At 48.6% G+C, this 13109-nt stretch overlaps 1 protein-coding gene across 2 annotated transcripts in view; it reads left to right on the top strand.

The window, feature by feature from the left end:
• Positions 1-13109, top strand: part of PLXNC1 (plexin C1) — a 145224-nt gene that overhangs the window by 112437 nt on the left and 19678 nt on the right. For both annotated transcript variants that reach the window (XM_081311525.1, XM_081311524.1), the window contains exons 22-23: positions 5904-6081; positions 8875-8978. In XM_081311525.1, the coding sequence (XP_081167651.1) occupies positions 5904-6081; positions 8875-8978 (282 nt within the window). The remainder of the gene's footprint in view (positions 1-5903; positions 6082-8874; positions 8979-13109) is intronic.

The raw sequence follows: 13109 nt of genomic DNA on the forward strand, positions 1-13109 counted from the left end.
ATAGCCAGGGGTCTCCATGTCCAGACGCCTCCTTCTGGAGAGGTTCTGAAGACCCAATCCCAATCCCTCTTCCTTAGCCTTCCCAAGTTCTGTCCCTTGGAATACCTGCTCCAAGCTGGAGGTGATAGCTCACCGTGATACCAATATTGAAAAACAGGATGGTGTCCTTGTTCCGCAGTGTTGAAGATTAAACACCCAGTAGAACCAAGGCAAGGGTAGAAAGTGAATTTGATTTAAGAGACAGAAGAGGGGGGAGAGAGAGAGAGAGAGAGAGAGAGAGAGAGAGAGAGAGAGATTTCTCCAGAGAGGATGGGCCCTTTTAGCTGGTGCCTGTGGGAGTGGGTGTGTCCTGCCCCTTTATAGGTTTTGGGTTTCCTTTGTAGCCCCAAGGGGTGATTGCTTGGGTTGGAAAGTGTAATTCTCCCCCTGCCAGGTGTTAGCAACTGGTTGATGGGGACGTGCTATCTACCCATTTCCTTTCCTTTGATAATCAGCTACCTGTCCTTTGCCCTGTCTCATCAGAACCCCTGAAACACCCGGTCCATCCCTACCACGGTCTCCCTGGCAGGATTGGTTGTGTCCACCTTACAGTTCTCATCTGTTAGGACTCACCAGGCAGGAAGAGTGCCAGACTGAGCTTCCTGCTGTCATGCCCTGCACACAATAGGTGCAAAATAAGTAGGTGTGTGTGAATGAATTTGTCAACCTCAGCATGGACAAAGTGAGTGCTGTTGGTTTGGGTACATTCAGCTGTGAGAGAAAATAGGTCAAATGTCGCCTGAAATAGTAAGGATGCGGGGCTGTGCTCAGACAGTCTGCTGCTCAAGGCCAGTCCACATGCTGCCTCATGCATCACAACAACACTCTGGGCCACTGTCTCTGCCCTTCCTCTTGAGCCTGCCCTCCTGCTCACAAGATGGCTGCCACAGCCCTGAGCACTACTCACCCCTTTTGTTTGAGTAGAAAACTTTTCCTTTTACCTGTTATTGGCTGAGGAGCTTGGACACATGACCAGCTGCTGGTGGAGGAGAAAGGGGAGTTGACACAATGGCTTCCTGGTCTAGCTGGGGCCCCAGCTGTGGATACCTGGCTTTTATTAGCAGAGGAGGAGCGATGCCTGTTGGTTGACAGTCAACCTTTGTGTCACCTCAGCTTTGCTGATCCTTTCATGCAGAGGAAGCAGGGAGACCCAGAGCAGCTTCTCTCAATAGAGTGGCACCTTCCTGGGGAAAAGGCCAGGGTACATTTTAGAGCACTTAAGCCCTTGATGGGTATTAAAAATGAGTCACCACCCTGTAGATTTGCACCACACTTACTTTCATAAAACCTTCTGGTATTTTGAAAGGCGGAATCACCAGGTATTTATTTAAGAACACGGAGCTCCAGTGCCTGGTTCTCTTGCTGGGGGACCTTGTGCAATTTATTTAACCTCTCTGTGCATGGGTCTGTCGCCTGCGAAATGAGAATAATAGCTGAGTCCACCTCAAGATTGTCCTGAGGTTAATTAATACATACTAACGTACACACACTCCCTGTCTTAAACAGGGCTCAGCACACACCAAGCACTCCTTCGTTTGAAGTCACCACTATCAGTATTATTATTAATTATTATTATTTTTGGTACTATGGACTGAACCCTGGGGGTGCTTAACCATTGAGCCACAACCCCAGCCCTTTTTATTTAAAAATTTTTTTTTAATTTTTTTTTTTAAATTCTAGTTGTAGATGGACACAATATCTTTGTTTAATTAATTTATTTTTATGTGGTGCTGAGGATTAAACCCAGTGCCTCACACATGCTAGGCAAATGCTCTACCAGTGAGCCACAACCCCAGCTCCCCAGCCCTCTCTTTTTTTTTAATATTTATTTTTTAGTTGTAGTTGGACCACCTTTATTTTATTTATTTACTTTTATGTGGTGCTGAGGATCGAACCCAGGGTCTCGCACGTGCGAGGTGAGCAATCTGCCACTGAGCCACAACCCCAGCTCCGAAGCCCTCTTTTTATATTTTATTTTGAGATAGGTTCTTGCTAAGTTGCTTAGGGCCTCACTAAGTTGCTGAGGCTGGCTTTGAATTTGTGATCCTCCTGCCTCAGCCTCCCGAGTTGCTGGGATCACAGGTGTGTAATGATCACATTCACTACTGTCATTATTTATCGATCCTATCACTCCTTCCAGATAAGAACGATGAGAATTTTAAGAGTAGAGAAGTTGGTGGCTTGCCTACACTCCAGGGGCTGGGAGGGAGCAGAGAATGGGCTGTGGCTGTGGAGGTAGGTGCTCCGCCAGCCCTCCCGCCCTGCGCGACTTACTCAGCTGCTGAAGGCGCCTGGTGGTCGAGTATTGTCTCCTAGCTGCCTCCCAAACCTATCGTGAATGGTCCCAGAGCAGGCCCTTGAGACCTGTGCTTTAAGGTCTCAAGGGCCTGCAAACCTGACACCAGGGACTGGGAGAAGGTTCCAGGCCAGTGGGTTTGATGGGGGAGGAGCTGGAGGAGGCGCTCCCACTGGGAAGTGCTCCCTAGGGGCCCAGAAGCTGAAGGCCGCCCCCTCCTGCCATTGAAGGAAGGCCCAGGGTGGGTTTTCCCAGCTGCAGGTGGAGGCGTCAAGAGGCTCGGCGACCTGAGAGCCCCCAAATGCACATTTTAGGAAACTGCTGTTTGAGCAGTAAGTGTCAGCAGCATAAAAATGAATACAAATCAATTTGTGTCTGGCTTTGCTCTCAGAATTCCCTGTGGACTCTCTAAAATGCCATTTTACCTCTTTTCCACCCATCTAGCTGTGGAGGCAGTGGGAGATTTACATTATTTTACATTCAGTTAGGAATTTTTTTCCCCTCATGGTTATGTTTTTAAGAACATTTATTGCCTATAAAGAGGTGTTTTTGTTAAAGACAATAGAGCCCGTTAGGTAGTAACAGATTGTTATTTCGCAAATACCTATAAAACTATTACCTGAGCCGGGATCGTAGGGCTCTGATTAAAAGGTGCTTCCATTCATCTCTATCTTGGAAGCCCCTATGGATGAGCGCTCACTGCCACACCCCTGATGGAGATGCCAGGTCGGGTGTGGATGCAGCCTCAGGCCTGGTGCTTATGTGCATTCTGCAGCCATGTATGTAGGACTCCAGCCGAGCACGCTGCCCACAGCCAGGTCTCAGACGGGAGGGTTCCCAGGCAGTTGCTGGGCCCCAGAGGAGCAAGGGCCAGGGTGCAAGAAGGGTCAATACCATAGCCCAGGGTAGGATGGTGGCACCAACTCTATAGTTAGGTACATCAGGCTTGCTTCCTGGCTCTGTCACTTACTGGGTTTCCTGGAGCAAGTTACTTAGTCCTTCTGGGCCTCGCTTTTCTCACTCTCAAATGAGGGATCCTTGCTAGGATGCTGGGAGGATTCAAAGAGGTTTGCCCTGGGGTGTAGCTCAGAGATGGAAGGCAACCTTAGCATGCTCAAGGCTCTGGGTTTGCTCCCAGCACCAAAAGAAGAAAGAAAGGAAAAGGAAAATGTATGTCTTGAAATGTATTTGGCAGAGGTTTTGGCCACAATAAATATTGTTTAAAAAAAAGGGGGAGGGGGGAGATGAGGGACAGGATGTGGATGTGAGGCTTCACCTCGTTAGATCCTTCTGGACAGTCTGCCCAGTGGTGTTCCCCTTGCCCAGCTTCTCCCCGTATAGAGTTTTGTTTGTGAACTGAGAAGCAGTGAACCCTTTGCTGGTCTGTGGCTGACCCAGAAAGTATGTTCTCTGAGAGCCGGCCAGAGCCCCTCTGCCCAAGTGTGGAGACCTGCCTGGCCCAGACTGAGTCAACCCGGGAGTTCAGGGTCCGCTCACACTGAGCCTTCGTCCCTGGGCCAGAACTGGACCCAGGTTTCCTCTTGTGTTATTATAAACAGGATGGTCGGGGCAGGTTTTTAAATCACCTGTCTCGTCCTTTGGGGCAGTTATAACAAAGTACCACAAACAGGGTGGCTCATAAACATCAGAAATGTGCTTTTCACCTTTCTGGAGGCTGAGAAGTCCAAGGTCAAGCAGTGTCAGATCCCGTGACTGGTGAGAGCCTGATATCTGGAGGATGTGCCTTCTCCCTCTTCATCCTTGTAAGCCCCTGAGAATTGGCTTCACCATGGTTACTGACTCCTCAGGGTCCCGTGACACTGGGCAGAATGAACCACGGAGCACTCAGACACGTGTCTGGTGACGAGCAGCTGGGAGATGTGACTTAAGGACCACTGAGGGGGACGTGAGGCCTCTGCCATGCTGGTGGTTCCCAGGAGCGCGTCTGCTCTTCAGTTGTTCCTGTGTTGAAATCCTATTCCACCAGGAGATTGGACGTAGAGGCGGCACCTTCTGGAGGTGAATCTGTCTCTAGGGAAGAGGCCCCCGTGATGGAATTGGTGGCCTCAGAGCTATTGTGCCCTTCCCCCATCGTGAGGGGCAGAGGAGCCAAGTGACTGGCTCCAGAAACACAACTTGCCCAGCCAAGAGCTACCCCAGGTCCAGAGGCCTCCTGTCCACATGGGTGGTCTGCAGGTCGAATCTCCCAGTGCCAGTCACCTGTCACCAGTTACGGTTTTAAATGCTATGTGGTTTGGTGGGTTCACTGTCACAGAACCCTCAAGAGTCGGTCACAGTTATTCCCACTTTACAGCTGAGAAGCCGAACTACAGAGGGTTACCCAGCTGGTGAGGGGTGGGCGGGAACTGAAGTCAGGGATAAATGGCTGGCACCTTCCTCCTCACCGTGACAGAGACGTTGAGCATGTAGTTCGAGTCCTGCTGGACAGTGTGGAGGGAGCCTCTGTTTCCCGATGAGGGCACACTGTGACAAGGACAGCAGACCATGGCATCGACTTGATAAGTCACTGCTGCCGTTGTCCTCCTTCCCAGCAGCTCCAGAATGCATCATTTCACTTAATCTCCTAACAGCGCTCAAGGGGCAGGAACTATTATTATATGCACTTCAAAGTTGAGGTGATCCCAAGGATACTCGTACCCCGTAATTTCTTCCCATTCCCATTATTGGATCATTTTATAGTCCTTCATTAACCCGGGCCCAAATCCATGAAATAATTGTGCATTTTGTACCCTCTGCCTCCATGATCACCAAGGTGCCCGGGAACCTAAACTGTGTCACGCTACTGACGCAGATCCCGGCCCTCCCCTGGATCCCGTTCACCAAAGTCAACCTGAACTTGCTTTCAGATGCCTTGTGAGCCAGCCCTCCATTCTGTTCCCACACACAAGCCTTCCTTCCCCCATTAGTCTGATTTTGAGGTTTCGCTGCACTGGGAGAATTAAATGACAAAGTAATGGCACTGAAATGTAATTAATGCAGGAATAATAGTACAGGGTGGGGAATCTCAGTATTTTAATGAGGGCTCAGACACGTCTGACTGAAGGTGTTGAAGTGGAGGGGAGATGAATGCTACCATAATTAATGATGCATATTAAGAATTGACCTCTTTGGTGTGATCAATACGGGGACCTCGTAACCTTTCCTGTCACCCGGAACTTTACTTGTGGGACTCTGTGGTTCTTGTTAATAAAAAAGATAATCACCAGTCTGCCCTCATTTACTGTGGAAATTTTCCAATTTTTTTTTTTTTGAGGATGAAATTAGAAATCGCCATTTTGGGAATATTTATGTGTATGTATTTTTCCCTCCCAGATCTATTTATTCAATGCTTGCTCTATAATGAGAGTTTTAACTTTCTGTTTTCCTTTCCATTATCCCTGAAAAGAATGGATTATGGAGAAAAGATTAAAGTAGTATAATGCGCTACGGTGTTTGCTAATGTGCTGTCGGAGGTATTAGTAGGGCTCGCTGAAGCTTGTGTCTTTTATGAATGCCTTTCAGATCGCAATTATCTAATAGACTTGGAAACCTGTTTGTATTCTTGCAGGCATTAAATGTCGTCTTTGAAAAAATCCCAGAAAACGAGAGTGCAGATGTCTGTCGGAATATTTCAGTCAACGTCCTTGACTGCGATACCATAGGCCAAGCCAAAGAAAAGATTTTCCAAGCGTTCTTGAGCAAAAACGGCTCTCCTTATGGACTCCAGCTCAACGAGATTGGTCTTGGTAAGGCGCTGTGGGAACCTTGCCCTGATCCCCTGATGAGTGCCTGCCTTGCCTTTGCTCTCTTCCTGCCCTGTAGCTTCTGTTTGGCAAAGCTTATGTGGCCAGTTTGTCCCCAGAGGGCGTGTCTGGGGGGCCAGGGGACTACTTCACTCTCTCACCAGCATTGTGACTCTGCCTAGCCAGCAGAATCCTTCTGAGATGCTGTTTTTTTTTAAATATTGTGTTTGTAAATCAGATTCATGAGATTGCTGACCCTAAGACCAAATGGAACCTCACCTTGCATCAGGAAGTACAAAGAGGTGTAAACCCCATGCCCTCCATGTGTGTTGCATTTCACATTGGCATTTGATTTGTTTGTTGTGATACGGAGCATGTCATTAGCCGGGTGTCTCAGCTGAGTGTTAACTCCAGCATGCCGGAAAGGTCATCTTCCTCTCTGTGCTAATCGCAGGCTGCATTAAGTATCTTCTCCATCCTCCCCCAACCCACAGCAGCATCTGCTATGAATTCATTTGCGGGCTCTCTGGTATACTGCAAAGGAGAGCATATGCGTGAGCAGGCTAACAGGGCTCTGCTCCCCTCAAATGTTCATCAACATTTTAAGAGTTGAGCTTTGCGCAGGCCTCCTGGGAGATCGCTGGGGGGTTGTAGAGCAGATAATGGGACAGGAAAGCAGCAAAATCGTGGCAGTGACAGACAGCGTAACAAGGTTCATCTCCCCTCCACGTGCAGTTGTAGGCCTCGACTAAGCAGGCAATTAAAATCTTCCCCGTCCAATCAAGCCTGCTAGAGAAGAGCCTTGAGGCGGGGTCTGGGAAGTCTCTGGGAGACCCTGCAAATGTGCAGTGACTGCTCAACCTGCTTCAAAGAAAGCAGGGTGTTGGGCCACCTTTCTCTACTGCTTTTCTTTTTCCTTCCATTGGATAGACTGCTGGGCAGCTCAAAGACAGTTTCAACTTACTTGCTTACAGACTGGGTAAAAGGGGAGCCCCAGCCAGGAAACCGTGGCCTAATCAGACCATCAGCTCCCTCACCTTGAATATGTGTCTTGCAAATGTGTGGCTCTGACCACTTAGGACGTGGGCACACCCAGCCCAACAACCACAGGGAAAACAGCCTCAGGACTGCCACTAATGAGCCCCGTGGTAGTGACGGTGGCGTCTTCCCACTTTTCCTAGATTTTTTTTCAACCAGGCATCCCCTTACCTCCTAAAGTAGGAAGGCAGGGGCAAAAACAAGCTGGTGGCATTACATTGTATGCTGATAAGCGGGGACACAGCCTAGAGGCCATGTCACACTTCTGCATGCCTGCTGCTCTTCCAAACTACCTCCAAGGATGGTCTCAGGAAACTGAGGCAAAGCCTTAGAAATCAGCCATAAATTGTACTGAAACCCAGTCCTTTCTGGGATGCTCAGACCTCTTTCAGTAGAGGCTCAGAGAGAGATGCCCAAAGGGGCAGGAAGTATGTAAATAGGAATGTCACATCTAGCGCAGTAGGAAATAGTGGGGTCTGACTTGGGAAAGGACTTGCCATCTAAGAGAGAGCCACTTGGCTTCAGCTGAGGGTTGCCATGCAGGCTGCAGGGTCAGTGTTACCTGATTATTACCTGATTTTTTTAAAAAATTAATTTTTTCTTCAGTGCTGGGGATTAAACCCAGGGCCTCACATGTGCCAGGCAAATTGTATCACTGAGTTGCACCTCCAGATGTCATGTAGCTCTCTCCCTCAATCCCTTTTCTCTATCCCTTCAGTGTCCCTTCAGTTCCAGCAGTCCCTGGACAATAGGAGCTGTTGGCTTCTCCTGAGAACCAGGGTTTGTTTGTTTTTTTTGGTGGGGGGGGGGGACTGGGGATTTAACCCAGGGGTGCTTACCACTGAATTACCTCCCCAGTTCTTTTTTTTTTTTTTTTAATTTTGAAACAGAGTCTCACTAAGTTGCTGAGAGTCTCTCATTAGTTTGCTGACCTTGAACTTGAGATCCTTCTGCCCTGGGATTGTAGGCATGTGCCACCATGCCTAGCAGTCCCTGATTTTTAAAAGGAGAAATCAGGTGTCCACATTTTTTTGTTTAATCTCCTAATATTTAAATGTGGAAGTTAAATTGATGTTAACATAATAATTCAAACACTGCAGGTTCAGGAAATTTTAAAAAAACAACAACAACACATTAGTAGCCACATTCTGACCTTCGGGCACAAGCTGGTCACCCTGCGGGGAGTTTGCACCCTGTTTTACTGGTGGCTGCACAGCACCTCCCCTGCAAGAACCTGCAGAGAGTTCATATTGCACCTTTGTTGGTGAAAATGTGTTCATATGTGTGTGAATATTGGAAATTTTCTGAAGCACTTAGACCCTTGGAGGATGCCTGGTTGTGTCTTCAGTGGCTTTACTTCCAGGCTTAGCCTCAGCGTGAAAGCTTCGGGGAGAAGCAGACTGAAATGTCAGAGCCCTGAACACAAACCAGAAACAAAACAAAGCTCAGGCTGCCAGTCTGGCTGATGCGTCTCCACATCTTCAAAGCTTTACCACTTCATTCAAATTTTATTTTTGAAATATACGTGTGAAAATAGCAGGAGAGCATTTACATTTTTTTATTAATTTTTTTTAGTTGTAGATGGACATAATACCTGTATTTTATATGTTTATTTTTATGTGATGCTGTGGATCCAACCCAGTGCCTCATGCACGCAGGGCAAGTGCTCTACCACTGAGCCACAACCCCAGCACCACATTTAAGTTTTTCATCATGATTTTAAAATGGAACAAAATGACTCCCCCTTTCCTTTTTCAGAGCTTCAAGTGGGCACACGACAAAAAGAACTTCTGGATATTGACAGTTCCTCTGTGATTCTTGAAGATGGAATAACCAAGCTGAATACCATTGGCCACTATGAGGTAAGAATGAGACTTGACCTCGACATTTACTTCTTCTTAACCCAGCTGAATTGGATGACCTCCAGTACCAGGTAAATTCTTCAAAAAATAAAAAGAAGGGGCTGAGGCTGTGGTTCAGCAGTAGAGCACTCTCCTAGGCGCTGGGTTTTCGATCCTCAGCACCACATAAAAATAAATAAATAAAATAAAGGTATTTTAAAAAATCACATCAATCTTTAAAAAAAAAAAAAAAACCAGGACTCCCACTTACTTTCTGGAATAGTTGTCAGATTGCTGGTTTCTGGGACAGAAGTTTTCCTTGGTTGCTCATTCAGAGGAGCCCAGGAATTGCTGTCCCTTGTGGTACACTTGGAGGTCTTCTGTTTTCATGCTGCCTGATCACTCCGTCCTGCAGTTTAGATGGGAAGTTCTGGCCTGATGAGATAGTCTAGCCTTGCAAAGTGTGTTCCTAGGAAAGCCAGAGGATAGCTGTCACACACACGTGACGGCCATATGCCAAGTGTATTGATGCCAACAGAGCCTGTGAAAGCCCCAGACCTCACCTCACTCCATGGTGTTCACAGCAGACCTTGAATCCTTTTGTGTCTGGCCCTCATTCTAAAGAAGTTCTCAACTTACTGTGTGTTTGCAATATGCAGTGGTACTTCCTTTAGCCCTTGACTGTTCTGCTGGGTGAAGGCTGAGGGAGTACGTAACTTCCTAAGACGTGAGTGCCAGAGAAGCCTGTGCATGGCAAGGAGGCAGGGAAAGTTCCTGAACACACTGGACACTGGGATTTGTTCAGCAGCATTAGCCACATCTTTGTTGAGTGTCTGTTATGTGCTCAGAGCTGGGAATGCACAGGAGAGGCGCGAAGACCAGGTCACACTGAGATAAGGTGCCAGCACATCCAGCAGACAAGGGACGCGTGTGTATTCAAGAGACAACTTTGGACTGGTCGAAATGGTAGGAGGGTTCTGGGTGGCAGTAAGAGCTGATAATATCGGGGCTTAGGGAGTGCTTATTCTGGACCAGGTGCTGACTTCAACGTTAACCTTTATTTCGGCTCATTCCATCTTACAGCAGTCCTATGAGGTCGGTTCCATTGCTTATAGATAGGTACACTGAGGCTCAGGCCTGTTATTTAGCCAGTAACTGCTTCTCCAGAGAAAGGCCAGAGAAATTGGAGGGGGTGCTAAGAAGGGGAAATGCAGATCCTTCAGGCCTGTTCAGTCTCTTAGGAGTTTGCATTTTACCCAAGGACAGCAGATCGCAGGAGAGGGCCTTTAGCAGGGGAGACTTGTGTTTCAGAAAGTGATTGTGGTGGGCATGGGGTGTGCACAGAAGAGCTGCAAAGCTGGAAATAGGGAGCCCCGCTGGAAGCCGTGGCAGAATTTCAGATAAGGGATGGGGCTGTCCACAGTAATGCAGTGCCGTGGAGATGCCCTGGGGAATGGATTCTGAGGGGCTCAGGAGGTGGATGCTACAAGCCACCTGGGAGGGAGATGAAGTCAGGGAGAGGTCGAGGCTGACACTCAGGAGTAGCAGGTGCTTTTCCATAGATAACTTAGAGCTGTGTTTCACGGCTCAGAAATCCCAGGGAGATGGGCCCACGCTAGGCAGGCCTTTGAGCTCTGTCCTCAGCCAGCCAGAAGCTGAGACTATTCTAGAGCCAAGGTTTCTGGACAGCAGCCAGGAAGAGAGAACACCCATCCTTGGGCTCTATGGCTGAGCAGGTCTCAGACTCAGTTTGGAAATGGTTGCCATGGTGACACCTGAGCCAGTACTGCCCTCCTGGCTTTGCTGGAGAAGACCTCACAGAGGAAGCTGCAGAATCACAGCCTGCTCCCGAGCTCAGTCCTCTGCAGCCTGGGTTTCCTGGCCTTGGAGTCATCTTTCCAAGAGCAGTCATTAGCTTTGGGGTTTTATAAGACTCCCCAGAAAGCTTTATATATTTATCTATCTTTTTAGAACTAGGCTTTGAATCTGGGATTTCAAACACTGTAGGCAAGCACTCTATCACTGAGCTGTGTGCCCAGAGCTATTTATGTTTTTATTTTGAAATGGGATCTACTAAATTGCCCAGGCTGAGCTCAAACTTGCAATCCTCCTGCCTCAGCCTCCCAAATTACTGGGATTAAAGACAGGGGCCACCTTGCCCCGCTCCCATGCAGCTATCCAATAGTATGCATGGCTGGACTCAGGAATACAGGCATCGGTGGGCAGAGGGAGGGTCGAGTGGGAGGCACTGCCCTGCTGGGTGAAAGTGGCCAGGGAGGGGCTTATTATGGCACCGCTGAGAAGCTCTGAGTTCCAGACCTGCAGGCCATCTCCTCCTCTCCCTGTGTCTGGGTGGCAAGCTTTTCTAGACATCAGGAAGGGGTGGAGCCACCAGTACCTCGCTTTGATGCTCCTGGCTAGAATGCCTGCCTTGCTCAACTGAGCCTCCCCACTCTGTGCACCTGTGCAACACAGAGTGGGCCCCTCAGAAAGAGAGGTGGCCACTCGGTGCCTTTAGTAGGGAAAGGCAGGACAGGTCACTCCAGCGGGGAAAATAGAGGTACCACAGCTGTCCGTGAGGCACGGGGAGGGCCTGTCAGGGGAGATGGAACATCCCTCTTCACAGAGACATTGGCTGTGCTAGACACCTATCTGCTTAAGGATGATAATGAAATTAATCCGGCCGGTAGTCACTTCCCGTCCCAATGATTTATTGGCCTCATAGCCCAGCGTCACTGCATGGTGGTAATAAATGACAAGAGACTAGGACATGAGGGCTTAAAGGCTTCTCCTTATGTTTAAAAAGCTGAGCCATAAGGGAAATAGATGCAGAGAGCTTGAAGGAAACTGGAGAGGTCATCGGCTGCGCTCTCTGAGCCTGGGCCATTTCCAAAGCCCTGTGTTCTAAAGACTGGTCTAAGCAAAGCCTCTGCCACCCTCAGCTGCCTCGACCTGTGCTTGATGTAGTAGTGCCTCTGCAGATTCAAAATTGGGAATAATTCGACAGGGGTGGGCTGAAGTTTGCTTCTGCCCTTTCATGAAAGAAAAAATTTCTCCTCCAGCACTCGCTTTTCCCTCCAAAGAGACAAGATGCTAATTATCACTCTTATTCATTTACTAAAGCGCCCTAGTTTGAGTCACTGTAAGTGCTTGAAAGCAAAAAACTATATTTCATTTAAAAATAGGGTCTAATTCAGAGTTTTAAGTGATTCAGACTCACCTCCCTCCAATTAGTCCAAATTAGTTCGGTTTTAAAGTTAATCTTTACTGACTGCCAGTTCCTCCTCCTATCTAAACAAAGTCCCTGCTGTTGGAGCTGGAGCCCTGTTCTTCTTGCCTTGTTCTGCCCTTGGGGCGAATAGAGTGGAGCAGGTCTCCCCAGGATGACTGGCTCTTTGTATATTTGAAGAACAGGTTTCTAGAGGGATCTGAGGGATCTGCAAAAATATAGCATCTCCGTGGACCAGATGCAGCCCCCCAGATACCTACAGGATGGCACACAAGCCAATTCTGGCATTGCATGATGACAGCGGTGGCTGCCAGTGCCCAACACCGTGGACACACACTGGCTTCATCAGTGTTCACAACCACCCTGTTCTTTTAGGCTGGAGCTGTTTGTCCCCCGCCTCCCCCCACTGTTTTCCATCAGATGAACACAGGGGAGAGTGAATTTCTGCTCCAGTCTCCTTCAGTCTCGGACAGACAAGGGGTTAAGTGAGCTGGTGTCTTTCCAAACACATTAAGGCTTTCTCCCTATAATTAAGCCTTTCCTTAAGTGCCTCTGTAACCAGCTTCGGCTCTGTGGGCTTGACTGTGAAGGGGACCATGCTGTTCTGGAGCAGGTGGGATCAGTGGCACGGGCTGCTGGCCCAGGTGGCTAATTTCTCTGCAGTCCAGGCCTCCTTCCTCTCCCCTGAGCCCTGTGTGACTCTTGCTGCGCTGTGTCATTGCACCCACACTGCCGGGGGGTGGTATCAAGGGTGCAGGGAAGGTATTTTGGGGGGCAGGAAGTTTCCTCTACAGATTGCACCTCTTTTTCTGATAATGCAAGGTTTGGGGAGGCAGAAAAGATGATGAATCTTGTGTGGTTGAAGACTGTTGCTCACCCCAAGAGTCGGCAATGCAGAAAGGGTCACTGCCAAGGCCACTCCT

This window comes from Spermophilus citellus, assembly GCF_964194105.1.
Source record: "Spermophilus citellus genome assembly, chromosome: 10".
Taxonomy (NCBI): domain Eukaryota; kingdom Metazoa; phylum Chordata; class Mammalia; order Rodentia; family Sciuridae; genus Spermophilus; species Spermophilus citellus.